The sequence below is a fragment of the Anabrus simplex genome, chromosome X (genome assembly GCF_040414725.1).
Source record: "Anabrus simplex isolate iqAnaSimp1 chromosome X, ASM4041472v1, whole genome shotgun sequence".
Classification (NCBI taxonomy): domain Eukaryota; kingdom Metazoa; phylum Arthropoda; class Insecta; order Orthoptera; family Tettigoniidae; genus Anabrus; species Anabrus simplex.
This window is the reverse complement of record NC_090279.1, coordinates 223,270,640-223,289,939: the sequence shown is the minus strand read 5'-3', so window position 1 is coordinate 223,289,939 and position 19,300 is coordinate 223,270,640. Positions and strand designations below refer to the sequence as shown.

General features: G+C 37.1%; 1 protein-coding gene across 1 annotated transcript in view; it reads right to left on the bottom strand.

The window, feature by feature from the left end:
- The window catches only part of LOC136886383 (1,5-anhydro-D-fructose reductase), a 112,306-nt gene that overhangs the window by 33,704 nt on the left and 59,302 nt on the right, over positions 1-19,300 (bottom strand). The window contains exon 5 of the mRNA XM_067159151.1: positions 8,337-8,540. Coding sequence (XP_067015252.1) covers positions 8,337-8,540 — 204 coding nt within the window. The remainder of the gene's footprint in view (positions 1-8,336; positions 8,541-19,300) is intronic.

The window sequence follows — 19,300 nt, the reverse complement described above, 5'->3', positions numbered from 1 at the left end:
TTGGTGTTTCGCAGCGGACTATTCAATGTTTCTACAAGCAGTGGTTCACTACATGACACCATAAAATACGCCAGAATTGTGGTCGGAAAAAGATCATTGCTGAAAGGGACTGGAGACACGTTTCACAGCTTGTGAATCGTAATCGCTCCCAAACCAGATAGGAATTACTGCAGTCAGTGAATCAAGGTCCATCCCAACCTGTTAGTAAGAGAACATTGCGATGGGAACTGCATTTTTTAAATTTATTATTATTATTATATTATTATTATTATTATTATTATTATTATTATTATTATTATTATTATTATTATTATTATTAATAATTATATACAGTTGTATCAGCACACACTTTATTAAAACATAACCGGTTTTCGGACACTAAGGTCCATCATCACTGTTAAAATTTAAATTTAATTTCACATAAGTGAGTCGTCAAAATTGGTTAAAATGAGTTTAAAATGTAGCCCTGTTGACATCAACTGTAAAATAAGAAAAAGAAAAAAGCAAGTGTAAAAATATGAAATAATACATTTAAACTTGCAATGTTGTTGTAAAAGGTATGGACATACCATAGGAAGGGCTGGCTTTTCCTCGTGCTCAGGCTGTTGGTCGAGTACTGACAAACGTTTAGCTTTAAGTACGGAACCGCGCTGCAAGCACAAGATGTAACGTCACCTCAAGGTTTCGTTGGAAGCACCTGATGTTACGTCAACTCAAGATTGTAAACAAAATGTTGCTTGCGACCGTTTCATATAAAATTTTATCTGGTTCCCTTGTCTGCGCCCAAAATATTTCAATGTTTTCATGTGTATTTAATTCAAATCCATAATTACCCTTAAAGATTAACTTCATGTCCTTTTAGATCCCTAAAAAGCTGCGGTTATTGTTGTAAATGTGTTCCGTAAAAGCTGAATATCTGTTGTTCTTTACTGACTTGAAATGTTCTTGATATCTTTGATTTAAGGTTCGCCCAGTTCTTCCTATATAAAACATTTTACAGTCGTTACAAGTGAGCCTGTATACTCCCGAATTGGTATATATATCTTTTTTATTGACACTATGTGCATTATATATATGTTCCGATATTTTATTTCTGGTTCGAAAAGCTGTTTTAAGTTGAAATTTCTTAAATATATTCGCAATTTTAAAAACTTGACTTCCAAAATATGTAAATGTTACAAATTGATTACGTTCATGGGTTTTCTTTCTTTTCTCATGGTTTTTCTTTTTTTTTCTCCGTTTTCTTTCTTACGTATAATATTGTCGATCATTTCTGGGTTGTAGCCATTTGCTTTAGCAATTTGTTTTATTATTCTAATTTCTTTCAGTGTGTTTTCATTACTCAGGGGAAGTTTTAAATATCTATTAATACAGCTGTTGTAAGCTGCTTGTTTGTGAGTTCCTGAGTGGTTAGAATTTTTATTGATGGTGGTGATGGCCTGTGTGGGTTTCCTAAAAATATCAAACTCTATCCTATTGTTGGATTTTGTTAATGTGAGGTCCAAGAAATTTAACTTTTTATCGATTTCTTTCTCCATAGTGAATTTAATGTTGCTTTCAAGCAAATTCAAACAACCCAGAAATGTTTCGGGAGTAATGAGGTCTCCATTTAAAAATACTACCGTGTCGTCAACAAAACGGACCCATATTTTTATTTCTTTCTGACTTGTGTTCAAGATGGCTTACTCAAGATAGCAATTCAGTATCGAATTCTTTGGAAGCTATTTCCAAAATACAATCAACAGAAATAAACTAAGAAACTATAATGGTATCATACGACGTGACCAATATGTATTCCAACATTCCTATCAAAGAGAAGAAAATTTAAAGAATTAAGACAGACTAAGTCACATACAAATTAACGAAACGATAAACGTATTAACTCTAATATTACAAAATAATTACTTTACATTCAACAGAAAGTACTACCAGCAAAACACAGGTTTACCAATGGGGGGTCCACTATCAGGTTTCTTAGCCAATATTTATTTAAATAATCTTGAGTAAACCATCTTGAACACAAGTCAGAAAGAAATAAAAATATGGGTCCGTTTTGTTGACGACACGGTAGTATTTTTAAATGGAGACCTCATTACTCCCGAAACATTTCTGGGTTGTTTGAATTTGCTTGACAGCAACATTAAATTCACTAATTTACATTCAACAGAAAGTACTACCAGCAAAACACAGGTTTACCAATGGGGGGTCCACTATCAGGTTTCTTAGCCAATATTTATTTAAATAATCTTGAGTAAACCATCTTGAACACAAGTCAGAAAGAAATAAAAATATGGGTCCGTTTTGTTGACGACACGGTAGTATTTTTAAATGGAGACCTCATTACTCCCGAAACATTTCTGGGTTGTTTGAATTTGCTTGACAGCAACATTAAATTCACTGTGGAGAAAGAAATTGATAAAAAGTTAAATTTATTGGACCTCACATTAACAAAAACCAACAACAGGATAGAATTCGATTATTTTTAGGAAAAACCCACACAGGCCATCACCACCATCAATAAAAATTCTAACCACCCAGGAACTCACAAACAAGCAGCTTACAACAGCTATATTAACCCCTTAACTGCATTTGACGCCTAAAGGTGTCAACAGCTGTCGCACGAGTATTGAGTTTGATGCCTTTAGGCGTTCTTGTACTTCTAAATGTGTTCTTACGTAGGGTTAGCTTCCCATAGGCGTCTGACTATTCTTTATCGCTTCTGCCATCTACTATCGTAATTTAAAAAAAATTCCATTCATATTAGATGTGATTATTGCTGTCCTATTCATTTTTATCTGGTCTCACGCCAGTCGGGTAGTTCGCGCCTAGGCGGCAGTCCAACAGCTGTCTCGTGTTGCCTCGTACGGTCCGCACCAAATTCTTCATAAAGAAATTATTTGTGTATATGTACATTGAAATAACTAAATTTGCAAGTTGTTGTTGTTGTTGTTGTTGTTGTTACTACGATACATTTGTTCTGCGAACTCCATTGTCCACGTCCTGATAACTTTTTATAAATTGGTCTGTACGCCTATATGACGGTAAACTGTTCCGTGTGACGTGATAATAGCTTGGTTAGGAAAGACGTTGAATTATCTGAGAATCCACCAACCGGATGTAGCAATCACTCAAGAAAACGTTGTGTTGTGTGCCTGTCAAACCAGAGGCGACGGTAAACTGTGAGGAATGTGACGTGGCACTTTGTGCTTGCCCTTGCTTCCGTATTTACCACACTGTGCGCAATTTCTGAATGACCTATGAACCAGAAAGAATGTAGAACCTTTTGATGCATATCTGAAAACTTGAAAAATATCATAATAATGAAAGGAACACTTTTTAAATTCACTTTTGTATGAACACACAGTGTATATACGTATATATTTACGGGTTTACAAGAAAAATGGTAATAACATAATGCTATTGAATTTCTACTATATCACTCATAATTTAAATAAATCAAGTTGAGTATTTACATCTATGCCGGCTCGTGGTGTAGGGGTAGCGTGCCTGCCTCTTGCCCGGAGGTCCCGGGTTCGATCCCCGGCCAGATCAGGGGTTTTTACCTGGACCTAAGGACTGGTTCGAGGTCCACTCAGCCTACATGATTAGAATTGAGGGGCTATCTGATGGTGAGATAGCGGCCCCGGTCTCGAGAGCCAAGAATAACGGCCGAGAGGATTTGTCGTGCTGACCACACGACACCTCATAGTCTGCAGGCCTTCGGGCTGAGCAGCGGTCCCTTGGTAGGCCAAAGCCCTTCAAGGGCTGTAGTGCCATGGAGTTTGTTTTTGTTTTTTTGTATTTACATCTGCCGTACGCTACTGTACCCATTCCAAAAGTGCGCGTTGCGCTGAATAATTACCCACTGGCTGGTTGATGTTATGAAACTATTCCCCAGTTAATGGGTTAACCCTTTCCGGGACACGGCGCAATATATTGCGCCTCGCGGGAAGTGCCCCAGCAGTTACGGCGCAATATATTGCGTGTCGAACTTCCAAGCATCATATCTTCGCTTCTCTTTGACTTTCAGCAATGATTAAAGAATTTGTCGTTTCTGCCATCTATCGGCTATATTACGGAAGCTTGCGCTAATTTGCATTCTCTTTGGGAACGCTGTTAACTTAAATTTTTTATGTGAATGTCTACCGCACTTGCGAGTCAATGCGATCAGATAAACATGGCTGCTCGCAGGCAAGCGGAAGTTTTTGAAAAGTGATGAAAAAATGTTTGAAATATTAATGAATGATGAAAGTGAGGGTTCAGATTTGTGTGAAATTGACTTAGAAAGTGTTGACGATATTGTGCCCGAAGTTTCAACTTGTGACGATGAAGGTGTAAGTGACAATGATGAAGAATTATAACCAGCTACCGCGAAGAGGCAGAAACGAAATATATCAACTGATCATCGGGTCTGGGAAAAAGAAACGGGTATTAATAAATTTTTACCTACTGATTTCGGCTATAAGCCTGATCTTGCCGGAATCCAGGATCAATATTTGAATGAAAACTCTCCAGAACTAGACATTTTCAAAATAATTTTTCCGCATACCTTAGTGGAAAAAATAGTCATAGGAACGAACTTGTATCACTCGCAATATGTAGAGAATAATTAGGTCATTTCTCCCACATCCCGAGCGTCAAAATGGACTGATGTTACTGTCGAAGAAATGTATTTGTTTTAGCAATAAGTATTAATGGGTCATGTAAACAAACATACCTTGGAAGAATATTGGTTTGTGCTCAGCCCCGTGCTTTGAGGAACATCATACAAAAAAACTTTTAAGCAGGTAAGTTGTGTGATATTGTTGTTTTTCATTTCATTCATCTGTATTTTATCCATTTTTGTGAATATAATGTCCAATGAGTGTGTTTTGCTATTTATAGAGAGATTTATTTATGTGCCTGTAAAAACCTAAATTGTGGGGTATGTGAGCGTTTAGAAAACCCGACCTTGAAAGGGTTAATACATTATTAAACCTTCCCCTGAGTAATGAAAACACACTGAATGAAATTAGAATAATAAAACAAATTGCTAAAGCAAATGGCTACAACCCAGAAATGATCGACAATATTATACGTAAGAAAGAAAACGGAGAAAAAAAGAAAAACCATGAGAAAAGAAAGAAAACCCATGAACGTAATCAATTTGTAACATTTACATATTTTGGAAGTCAAGTTTTTAAAATTGCGAATATATTTAAGAAATTTCAACTTAAAACAGCTTTTCGAACCAGAAATAAAATATCGGAACATATATATAATGCACATAGTGTCAATAAAAAAGATATATATACCAATTCGGGAGTATACAGGCTCACTTGTAACGACTGTAAAATGTTTTATATAGGAAGAACTGGGCGAACCTTAAATCAAAGATATCAAGAACATTTCAAGGCAGTAAAGAACAACAGATATTCAGCTTTTACGGAACACATTTACAACAATAACCGCAGCTTTTTAGGGATCTAAAAGGACATGAAGTTAATCTTTAAGGGTAATTATGGATTTGAATTAAATACACATGAAAACATTGAAATATTTTGGGCGCAGACAAGGGAACCAGATAAAATTTTATATGAAACGGTCGCAAGCAACATTTTGTTTACAATCTTGAGTTGACGTAACATCAGGTGCTTCCAACGAAACCTTGAGGTGACGTAACATCTTGTGCTTGCAGCGCGGTTCCGTACTTAAAGCTAAACGTTTGTCAGTACTCGACCAACAGCCTGAGCACGAGAAAAAGCCAGCCCTTCCTATGGTATGTCCATACCTTTTACAACAACATTGCAAGTTTAAATGTATTATTTCATATTTTTACACTTGCTTTTTTCTTTTTCTTATTTTACAGTTGATGTCAACAGGGCTACATTTTAAACTCATTTTAACCAATTTTGACGACTCACTTATGTGAAATTAAATTTAAATTTTAACAGTGATGATGGAATAAGAAGATGTACAATATTATAGGGAAGGATCCACCTTTCAATACTCCGTAGTAAGTTGAACTAAAAAGTAGTTACAACCTGTTTATTGGGACCGGTTTCAACACATTTCAAGTGTCATCATCAGCCAATTAGCGAAGATCTTAAAACAACTAATATATTGAACACAGGCAAAATATTAACATTATATCATATCGTAGCAATTCAGTTAATGTTCAAAACACAATAATCACAGTCAAGAGAGTAAACAGAACATCACTATCTTGCGCCGAAAACAAATATAGTTGAAGTTCATAAGCAGATCAAGTATGCACTTATGTAAAGTCGTTGCTAGGCAGGTCTTGTAGGCATTTATTTCTCCGGCCGAAGAGTAAAAGGTGACGTGAATGAAGTCTTAGGAAAACAGTGTAGGATTTAATTTAGTCAAATTCAAAGTGGATATATAGGTTTTAAAATAATTTAAAACGTTAAAAAAGAATAAAGCCAAATAAAAATATAATAAAAAATAGGAAGAAATAATGAAAGAAATACGAGGTTCAACTCGAAACAACTTGCCGTAGTAATTGATAAAGAAATGATAAATAGAGAAAGGGGGTGGGGAACGTTTATTAGAGGATGGTGATGGTGGTTATTGTTATTAGAGGAAATACAATTGGGCAACAATCCTTTATATAACACTAATTCGAGGAAAAAAGAGGAAGGGAACCGACACTTCGAAAAATGAAGATATCGGTTAAAGGAAGACAAGGGCCACGAAGGGCGTGAAAATGAAAGACTCCGACCCTGATGCTATTAGGTTTGCGAGGGCTAGGGAGTCTTTCATTTTCACGCCCTTCGTGGCCCTTGTCTTCCTTTAACCGATATCTTCATTTTTCGAAGTGTCGGTTCTCTTCCTCTTTTTTCCTCGAATTAGTGTTATATAAAGGATTGTTGCCCAATTGTATTTCCCCTAATAACAATAACCACCATCACCATCCTCTAATAAACGTTCCCCACCCCCTTTCTCTATATATCATTTCTTTATCAATTACTACGGCAAGTTGTTTCGAGTTGAACCTCGTATTTCTTTCATTATTTCTTCCTATTTTTGAATATATTTTTATTTGGCTTTATTCTTTTTTAACGTTTTAAATTATTTTAAAACCTATATATCCACTTTGAATTTGACGAAATTAAATCCTACACTGTTTTCCTAAGACTTCATTCACGTCACCTTTTACTCTTCGGCCGGAGAAACAAATACCTACAAGACCTGCCTAGCAACGACTTTACATAAGTGCATACTTGATCTGCTTATGAACTTCAACTATATTTGTTTTCGGCGCAAGATAGTGATGTTCTGTTTACTCTCTTGACTGTGATTATTGTGTTTTGAACATTAACTGAATTGCTACGATATGATATAATGTTAATATTTTGCCTGTGTTCAATATATTAGTTGTTTTAAGATCTTCGCTAATTGGCTGATGATGACACTTGAAATGTGTTGAAACCGGTCCCAATAAACAGGTTGTAACTACTTTTTAGTTCAACTTACTACGGAGTATTGAAAGGTGGATTCTTCCCTATAATATTGTACATCTTCTTATTTCTCTATTCAATACGGAACAATCATGAAGTTTTTAACTTTAAAAGTGATGATGGACCTTAGTGTCCGAAAACCGGTTATGTTTTAATAAAGTGTGTGCTGATACGACTGTATATAATTAATAATAATAATAAAATTAACTACCGTATATCAGCACTGTTAATAAGAAATGGCTTTGATATTTTATAATGATTATAATGGGAACTGCATGCAATGGATGTACGGAATCAGTCACCTTGCAAGAGGCCATTGCTTCTATGGGCTAGATCATCATCCAACGGGGACAGTAGCTGGCTGGCGGAACGTAATGTGGTCTGACAAATCACGTTCTTGCCAGTATTCCAATGATCCAGTGACGACCGTCGCTGAGTGCACTGGAGGCCAAATGAAGCATTTCGTCCTGGAGTATGCTTATTGATACCAGATGTTTTAAGATGACAACAGCAAAGTTCAGCAGGTTTGGACGCATCCCCCACCCTATTCCATCTTGATTGACGTGCAAAATCATCTAATTTGAACCCCATTGAAAATATGTAGGACATGTCGGAACAGCACGTAAAACATATCGCCGCAATTTGGTGGGATTGCGCGATCAAATCCTCAGCGAGTGCCTTAACCTGCACAACCTTGTGGACCGAATCCAGCCGGTTATGAAATCCAGAGGCAGAGTTACACAGTATTAAATGATGCTCCAGAAGTGAGGTGAGGTTATTTCCATGTATATACCTCACGATAAGTAAGTGTGTAGTAAGAAATAAATTAGAATAGATCTTGGTTTGGATTTGGAGAAAGATAAGTTTTCCTACCAAGTAGCGCAGTATGACCTGTGCCACCGTCTTGTTGTGCTTCTCGGCCAAGCTCTTCAGTTTGGGATCGTCCAACAACCTGGGAGCTCCCACGGCGTCTTGTTTGCTAGGATTTGCCAGAGGACTGTAAGCCGTCACCACGACGTCTCGTGCTCGACAGAAGGCTATCAGCTCCTTCTGGTTCAGGAATGGGTGACACTCCACCTGTGACCAAAAAACTTGCTATAGGGACATGCGTAGCAAAAAACCATGGTAAGTACAGTGTGGGCATCTCACCATTTTCAGTTCCAATTAAAACAGGCATGGTCCTTTCTCAGACATCATATTTACAAAGCATAATACCTACAATGTTAGATAATATATCAGGAGCTATATTTGTACTAGGTTTCTTGTTTTCATCTTTTCCTACGATGATGCACTTGTTTGAAGTGCCACGCCGGCTTCAACACAAGCCATTTTGATTTCCTTACAGACAACACATCAGATGTTTTCCACCCAAAGCCTGCCTGTAACCTCACTCTGTGCTTTCCCTAAAACAGTGATAGCTCCTGATCATTTTATCTTAATAATTAAGGACACTAACGAGAGAAGAAAAAAGGTGGATCAATGGTGGGACCCCAGACGGTGGGAGAGATGTAGTAAACAGCGTGCCCAGGGAAACAAAGGAAGTTGGCAAACAAACAATGGAAATTGTACATGCAATGTATGCCAAACATAAGACTGAAGTTGGGGCAACAGAATGGTTTACATCACACTGACACCGATAGGTCTTATGGTGAAAATGGGATAGGTGTGGGAAGGAAGCGACCGTGGCCACAATTAAAGTACAGCGCCAGCAATCTTCAGCGCTGCCAACAGTGTGGTTTGAACCTAACATCCCTCGAAGGCAAGCAATATTTCTTTTAGGAATGTTACTGGTTCAAGGCAGGGAAACGTTCTGTTGCCATTATTACTTGAAATGCCATTTGCCCATGACTTTTTCATGTGGGGAAACAGACACTACAAAGTACAAGAACTGGACACACCAAATGACAAAATTGCAAATTACAGTAGGACATGTTACATACTATCCACTTCATATCCGTATCGACTATAAGATCCAATTAATTGAAGGAACAAGAATCCACCTGATCGATACTTTCACTTTTATTTAGCCTTAGGCTATTTCAATAGACATTAAATTAAAAGTTCAGAACATGTTTCGAATGTGTTGCATTCATCATCAGCTGCTTACATTTGGCAAAAGTAAAATTAGCTAAAAACAGTCTCACAATTTTCTTAAAACCTTAAAAACAACTGTTAGTAGTGCGTGTGTGAATGGATGTGGGGCGGGGGGGGTAGAGGGGGGCGGAATGCATTGAAGGCGATTGTTAGTTAAACTATGACTTATTATTAAAAATCTTAATGTTAAACACTGATGGACTAAAATATAGTTCACTATAAGTCTTGTGAATTTTCCATAAGTTCGTTGATTACTGAAGAACTTGTATGCACTATGTGAAGTATTTCTGTTGAGCTATTGGTAAAAAGTTTCCTTAAGAAGGCATCCGGTGTTTCCACGTCTCTTATCTCCTGTTGAGTGGAGAGGTGTGGCTTGTTTCGAATATGAAGTTTGCTAATTTGTAGTTTGAATAAAAACAGTTGGATCATCTGTATCACGATCTGTAACCGGCAGGAAAAATGCGGCTATTAGTTGGAGTTTGAAAAATGTAACGGATAATAAGTCTTTGAGTGTAGGAAAGTATAAAAGTATGAACTTACCCTTGTCTTGCGTGTTAGTTTAACTTCCCGTACTACGGGAGTGGGTTTAATCCGGCTGCCTTCAACCTTGTATCATAACTGTGTGCTGTAGTTCGTGAGTTAGCCTGATTAGGAGGGAGGGGAAATGCGGACGTGTCGTCATTTGCTATATCGGGCGGGGAGGAGGTTTCTGCTTGTGACGTGTCGGCCTTGTGATTGCTTGAAGTGTGCGCTGGGCGTGTTTGCTTCCTTCGTAATAACTCAATATATCTCGATATGCATTCAAATAAGGGGTTTCTCTGTTCGTTTACTTCATTCAAATTCTTGTCCTTATTAAATGACTTGTCTAGAAGGATATGAATATTTTCTGGACTGTTCATTAACCTTCCCTTGTTTAGCCTATTGAGAATTACTAGGTCTTGTTTAATGTCTGTGAATCTATGGCCTGTTTCACTCATGTGTATACTCCCATTGCAGAGAATCTTTTATGTTTCTGCGCATTGACGTGTTCTAAGTACCTTATTGTGAAGTTACGTCCAGATTGCCCTATGTATGTGGCCTTGCACTGATTGCATGTCAGTTTATAAACACCTGAATCCTGGAACCGCTCCTCGCTATTTCGATTGACCATATTGTGGTTGAAAAATTTATGTCTTGTATTCTTATTCGTCGAGAACGCTATTTTGATGTCATGCTTCTTGAATAAATTGGTAATTGCATAAATGTTGGGATTGTTAAAGGTGAACCTTACGTACTTTTTTGTTGCTCTGATTGTTTTGTTAAGTTTGTTTGAAGTTTACTTGCGTTTGGCAATTAATCCGTTAATGGTTTTTAAATTAAAACCATTAATAAGGGCCTGCTGTCGAACGAAGGCTAATTCTTTATTTCTCTCTTTGTTGTTTAACGGGATTTCAAAAGCTCTGTTGATGAAACTGTGGTATGCTGATTTTTTGTGTGAATCGGGGTGTAGGGAGTTACTATGAATGGTTGTTGGGGTGAATGTAGGTTTTCTATAAATACTAAAGTGCATTTCATATTCATATACATAGTGCATACAAGTTCTTCAGTAATCAACGAACTTATGGAAAATTCACAAGACTTATAGTGAACTATATTTTAGTCCATCAGTGTTTTTAACATTAAGATTTTTAATAATAAGTCATAGTTTAACTAACAATCGCCTTCAATGCATTCCCCCCCCCCCCCCACATCCATTCACACACGCACTACTAACACTTGTTTTTAAGGTTTTAAGAAAATTGTGAGACTGTTTTTAGCTAATTTTACTTTTGCCAAATGTAAGCAGCTGATGATGAATGCAACGCATTCGAAACATGTTCTGAACTTTTAATTTAATGTCTATTGAAATAGCCTAAGGCTAAATAAAAGTGAAAGTATCGATCAGGTGGATTCTTGTTCCTTCAATTAATTGGATCTTACAGTCGATACGGATATGAAGTGGATAGTATGTAACACGAACGCCAACCAGGCAGGAAATATTGCGAACACCTACTTAAAGTTAAAGGTAAAAATAGCGAAAGTCAGCAAAGACATAGTTTTTCTTAAAGAATGCCTTAAAAATGACCTAATACCTAAATTTCTAAAAGGAACTCAAAAGAAAAAATTGCATTCGGAATACCACTCAGCAACTCAAAAAATGGTCAATCGAACCTGGTTAAAGAGGGAAATTAAATTCATGTATAAAAAGAAACAATTTCTTAATCACGAACTATACACTACTCATCTCAAAGCGGCAACCACCCTTTTACCGTTAGAATGGAATTCTTTCCTCATATTTAGCAGAGATAAAATAGAAAAGTTAATGGATAAGAAACAGGTTACTTTAAATAATAAGTTAGATAACCTAAAAGAAGATCGTTCGAAGAAGGGGAACGAGTTACAGTTTAAATCAGCAACTAGACAAATCACGTACCCACCCGCTGTTGAAAATTGATCAAAAACTGTTTTTACAGAACAGGAATTGCAAATTTTGAGTAAAGGCCCGAAATATAATTGGCAGGCTACTAATAGAAGTAAGGAGTTAACCCTTACCTTAGCTGAAACCGAAGCAGCCATTCAGACCCTTCCATTTGAAATACAGAACGATTTGAGATATGAGGCTAAGAAAAAAATTCCGTCCCTCATAAACGGTTTCAAGAATAACACCCATAACACTAGTGCAAACAACGAATTACAACGGAAAATCAAGCAAAGCGACGTAGTTGTAACCAAGGCAGATAAGGGAGAATCAATAGTTATTCTGAACAAATCCGATTACATTGAGAAAACCGAAACCTTTTTTAATAACAACAAGTTTAAAATAGTAAGTAAAGATCCCACCCTAAAGATTCAGAGAAATTTGAAAAGTATACTCAAACAAAATACCTTTCTTCTTAGTGAGCAGGAATCACAAAAGCTGATTAATATGAACCCAGGACTCCCTACTGCAAGAGCTTTGCCCAAATTGTATAAAAAAGATATACCTATTAGACCGATAATCAACTTTCGTAAGAGCCCTACATATAAAACATCGCAATACATTCATAGATTCTTAACACAAAATTACGTCTACTACACCAACACAGCCGTAAAAAATTCTAGCGATTTCTGCAAGAGAATTAAGGACTTCAAACTCAAATCCTCTCACACAGTATGTTCCTTCGATATAAAAGATATGTACACCAATATCCCCATAGAGAAGGCTATTAAAATCGTAAAAACCAACCTATTAGAATATAAAAAGGTAAGCACTACCCGAAATAGAAGAATTTATGGTTATCCTTGAATTCGTACTTAGTCAGAACTATTTTATGTTTAACGGTAAGATTTATCGGCAGGATGGCCTCCCCATGGGCGCTCCAGCCTCGGGCATACTAGCAAACATTTACTTGGATTACTTGGAACATTCCTACATTATAGACCATATCAAAAGACTTGATTTATGGGTGCGCTACGTTGATGATACGTACGCCATAATTGACAAGGTTCATAATGACAGTTCTAGCATTTTACACATGTTGAACACCTTAGACCCCAATATACAGTTTATGGTTGAAGAAGAAGAAAATGGTTCAATTAATTTTTTAGACGTGACCACAACTAAAAAAGACAACCAATTTCACTTTAGTATTTATAGAAAACCTACATTCACCCCAACAACCATTCATAGTAACTCCCTACACCCCGATTCACACAAAAAATCAGCGTACCACAGTTTTATCAACAGAGCTTTTGAAATCCCGTTAAACAACAAAGAGAGAAATAAAGAATTAGCCTTCGTTCGACAGCAGGCCCTTATTAATGGTTTTAATTTAAAAACCATTAACGGATCAATTGCCAAACGCAAGTAAACTTCAAACAAACTTAACAAAACAATCAGAGCAACAAAAAAGTACGTAAGGTTCACCTTTAACAATCCCAACATGTATGCAATTACCAATTTATTCAAGAAGCATGACATCAAAATAGCGTTCTCGACGAATAAGAATACAAGACATAAATTTTTCAACCACAATATGGTCAATCGAAATAGCGAGGAGCGGTTCCAGGATTCAGGTGTTTATAAACTGACATGCAATCAGTGCAAGGCCACATACATAGGGCAATCTGGACGTAACTTCACAATAAGGTACTTAGAACACGTCAATGCGCAGAAACATAAAAGATTCTCTGCAATGGGAGTATACACATGAGTGAAACAGGCCATAGATTCACAGACATTAAACAAGACCTAGTAATTCTCAATAGGCTAAACAAGGGAAGGTTAATGAACAGTCTAGAAAATATTCATATCCTTCTAGACAAGTCATTTAATAAGGACAAGAATTTGAATGAAGTAAACGAACAGAGAAACCCCTTATTTGAATGCATATCGAGATATATTGAGTTATTACGAAGGAAGCAAACACGCCCAGCACACACTTCAAGCAATCACAAGGCCGACACGTCACAAGCAGAAACCTCCTCCCCGCCCGATATAGCAAATGACGACACGTCCGCATTTCCCCTCCCTCCTAATCAGGCTAACTCACGAACTACAGCACACAGTTACGATACAAGGTTGAAGGCAGCCGGATTAAACCCACTCCCGTAGTACGGGAAGTTAAACTAACACGCAAGACAAGGGTAAGTTCATACTTTTATACTTTCCTACACTCAAAGACTTATTATCCGTTACATTTTTCAAACTCCAACTAATAGCCGCATTTTTCCTGCCGGTTACAGATCGTGATACAGATGATCCAACTGTTTTTATTCAAACTACAAATTAGCAAACTTCATATTCGAAACAAGCCACACCTCTCCACTCAACAGGAGATAAGAGACGTGAAAACACCGGATGCCTTCTTAAGGAAACTTTTTACCAATAGCTCAACAGAAATACTTCACATAGTGCATACAAGTTCTTCAGTAATCAACGAACTTATGGAAAATTCACAAGACTTATAGTGAACTATATTTTAGTCCATCAGTGTTTAACATTAAGATTTTTAATAATAAGTCATAGTTTAACTAACAATCGCCTTCAATGCATTCCGCCCCCCTCTACCCCCCCGCCCCACATCCATTCACACACGCACTACTAACAGTTGTTTTTAAGGTTTTAAGAAAATTGTGAGACTGTTTTTAGCTAATTTTACTTTTGCCAAATGTAAGCAGCTGATGATGAATGCAACACATTCGAAACATGTTCTGAACTTTTAATTTAATGTCTATTGAAATAGCCTAAGGCTAAATAAAAGTGAAAGTATCGATCAGGTGGATTCTTGTTCCTTCAATTAATTGGATTACAGTAGGACATTCGGTATGAAGAGGAGGAAGACGATAAGAGTCAATACAGTACCGTGTAGGAATAGGAAACAAATATTGGAGGTGGACAGCTTCAAATACCAAGGAAAAAGGCTGCATAGAGAGATTAGCAGTCAAATGCATTCTACGACAATGTAACGTACCAAGAAAGTAAAATACAATACAGAATACACAGCAGACACTACAGAGGACAGTAAAAATAAAGTCAGTGAGAAATGAAGATGTCAGGAAGGAAATATGACTAAAGAGCTTGCATAACAGAATTGAGAAGAACTGACTAAAGGTCCTAAGAAATTTTATTTCGACTGGTTCACATGTTTTCAAGTTGATTGAAACAAGACCGACAAGATTTACAAACACACAACAGTACTTTCAACCTAGATCCAAGAACTTTCTTAAAGTGCCAAGTGTTTCATATCATTGTGTACATAATTTGTCATTATGTTGTGGGTCAACCTATTGATATGTATTTAGGCAATTGCCATTGTGTATATGAGGAAAGCAACGGGAAACAACCTCACTTCCCACTTCCCTAGTACGCCTCTTCAGAGACACCTAGGCCATCTATGACAGCTAATGGTGGACCTGTTGAGGATCCAATCAGCCTTTGGGCTCAATATCCAACACATTGTGTATATAATTTTGTCATGTTTTATGTCAACCTATTGAGATGTATGTAAGCAATCCTCATGATGATCGTTATCAGATTCCCTTTGATTTAATTATTCTACAAGAACTGAGGATGACTCCAAGGGAGTCTAAACTGATTTTCACTTAATAAATTTCAAATATTTTACATTGTGCTGAATGGTGGAAGATCCTTCTAACTCTATTATATTGACTAAAGGTAACTGTCCATGATGCAACTAAAATGATATATAGCTTTGATTTTTGAGTGCCTCTGTGTAAACAGTGACACAATTCAAAAACTTGCACGTGCCACTCGAATCTAGTGCAACTTTCAAGTTGTGTGGAATGTCAAAAGTGGCATCGTGTACACAGCGGTAGAGAGGAAGTTGCGCCACCTGAAAAATTTAGATCATTCTTGAGCTGCAACCTGCTCACGTTGTCGTTTGCTGGGGCATCATACTCTGAATTACATAAATAAGTACGCACCTGCACATTATTTATCAGCATTCTAATTGCATAATTTACATAATTCACGTACAGGTTACAACATTTCAGAGCATGAAATGGACACGACAGAACACAATGTTTACAAAAGGTTACAGCAATGGCATATAGAAATAAAGAAAACCAGCAGAGTGCTTTGAATGAAACCAGAAGAGTATAACATGTCATTGGCGCTACTCTTCTCAGCAGGTACATTCCTAGGAAATTCTTTGTCAACAATGTGCAGCAAGTTTAAGTCCACAGTGTTCAATATCTAAAATCCATTTCCTAGGCCAACATTTCTGTTTAGCTCTTTCTCTTCGCCGCTGTAATAAAATCAACGATAAACAAGCTGCTGCCAATAACGCCTTGTTAAAAGATGGGGTTGCTACCATCAACATTAATATCCACTGAAAGAGTTGATTGATGATGACGCTTGTTATTTAACTCGCAGCGGCCGAAATTACGCTCAGGCCGCGCTGCGGGCATAGCCCGTAGTAAGATTTGACAATTCACTAAAAATCAAGAACAAGCTATGTATGCACTCTGGGGGTTACATCGTGTTTCTTCATGTATCAGTTACGAGAGTATTTAAGCAAATGGCAGTATTATAAGTCTAAGTCAGAGAATTTACGATATTCTCGATCAAGATGCATCAGTAGATGTTGTCATTCACTGAGCTCTAAGACAAGGCTTCTCGCGGCAAACATGTGCTTGACGAAAGTGATATTATCGATATTTTATGATATGTTATAAGTTTATGCACAATTGAACATATTATTGACATATGAATTCGAAACAACTTATAACATTTCATTACGGCCTAGCGTATGCTCCCGCGTGTTTCAAATTTGCGTGAATATATAAGATTGTCTATATATTAGTAAAGTTGTCTGATAGAAGACTGCATTTTTCTTCCTCAGAAGTCTTTTGTGGTAAATGGAACAATATTTTTACATTTGAGTAACTTTTAAGAAAATTTATCAATTAAAATAAAATTTCATAAGAGCTCCTATTTTCATTGTTGTAATTATTACTATTATTGTTGAAAAGCAATTATTTTTATATCTTGTCCATTATTGTTGTTTCTTAATTGCATTGCACATTTTATATTAGCAAAATAGGGTAAATGTATCAGTATTCCAGTAAACTGTACTTGCTTAGTTATCCGTCACGACCTTTTTCCATTCGCAAAACATGGTATAATATATAAACAATTTTAAAATTTCAAGTGATAGCTGACATAATACAAACAGCATTTTTCAAAACTAGATGCTCAAACAAGCACGAAGAAAAAGGAATCGTGCAAATATCTCCTAGAGGTACAGAGATATAATGTTTTAAATATCCTTAAAAATTCCCAGTCCAGAACGTTTGTTAGGGATATTAAGACCCAGACTGGAATGGGTTAAATTGGCCTAACATCTAGGTCACCGGTTCCTAATGGTACGAAATGAGACAAAATGTTATGCCAATTTTAAAGTTTAAAATCCTCCACTGACCAGAATTCAAAACGTGAGGACGAAGAATGAATGGATGGATATGAATTTAAAACAATCAGTGGATCCAACCCGCAACGCCCCACGTTCCCAGAAACTAACGTTAAACAGGAGTATTCTATAAGAGAATACTGAATCGAAGATACTGGTAGTCTAAAGGGGTCCAAAATCGAAGTCATCGGCCCCTCATAATGGTGCTTATCGCTAGGAAAGTAGAACTATGGTATTTGATGTGCTGCGATACTAATCAAAAGTAGGGTAGACTCGCGGTATTCCACACATTAGGGTACTACTCACTGGTAATGGAATGTGCGCACACGTAACACAGGCATATGGTGTTTCTCACATTGCGGCACCATTTACTCGTACAGGCAACACAAACCTATGGTGTTCATCACATAAGTGTACTAACCACAGGGACTCTTACTATCCTGTGGTGTTCCTCACATAGTGGGTACTAATCATAGGCAAGGCAGAACCATGGTATCGCTCATATAGTGGTACTAAGCACAGGTACTGTAAAAGCCAAAAGCACACAATGTCGCTACTCATCACAAACTTATCATGTACCTAATAAAATGGTACTACGCGCAAGTAAAAGTGACCCACGGTGTCCCCGCGTAGTGGTACTAATTATAAATAGCCTCATGTTTTGATTCGATCATCCCTTGGTCGCCCTTTTTAGTCGCCTCTTACGACAGGCAGGGCATACCGTGATTGTATTCTTCGTCTGCGCCCCCCACCCACAGTTGACTAAGAAAGTTGCAAGTGCAAAAATCTGCACCACTTAAGTAGTGAGGTGTAAACACAAGTTTTCGAGTTGCACAGCAAGAAAAAGGACAAACTGATGTGCTGTGAGTAAACAGTGCATGCCATTCTTCATGCACAATAGAAGTGGCACGCAAGTTTTCTTGCATCGTGGACGAGTATCTTACGATGCTTAGGACAGTATGGAAGAGGAAAGGATAGAGAAACAGATGATGGAGGCTAAAGAAAGCTAGTGGAAGACCCAGTATAAGAACAAGAAACTTGGAATGGAACAGAATTACAGAACAACAGAGGAAGTTTGAGAGGAACTGCGTGGAGCTGGATAAGGGCAAATGATCATAACGAAGATTAATGAGGTGAAGAAACAATTTATTTCAATAAGAGTTCTGCAATTAATCTCAAAATATGGTTTTTAATTTTAAAGTTTACTTTTTACTTCTAACGTTTTCTGAGGGCTACCATCCACCTCTTTCAGCTGCCAAGGAGTTCATTTCCGCTTCTCACAGAATCGACACTCAACAAAGATCACCAGTCTTGATGCAGGTAGTGTAGTACAAGCAAGCAAACAAACTATGTTTTCTCATTTTTATAACTATCTTCTCAATTTTCCTTCTCAACGTGCACCAATGACCATGTTAAGACAATCATGACAAAAACCATCCCCAGTTAACACGATTAAACAATATTTTCACGTTAACAATGCTTGGCGTTGATATGGACTAAGCAACGAGGGTCTAAATTCATGAATTTTGTTATAGTCGGAAATTGTATTCTCTATAACATTTGTTATGTGATGGGACCAGTAACATAGGTATTAAAAATTATATTTTAGTCCCCTTCCCCTAAACTACCATTTCATTCAGTGATATTCTTGTGATATGCACTTGGCAACAAAAGTTATCATAGCCAGTACAAGACAAATTCAACAGGACCACAAATAATACAGGCATTTGAGAATTACATTATAGGTCTTCACCTAAGATAGCCCAGATTGTCGTGCCTCATGCCCCAGCTTTACATACCAATTTTCATTAA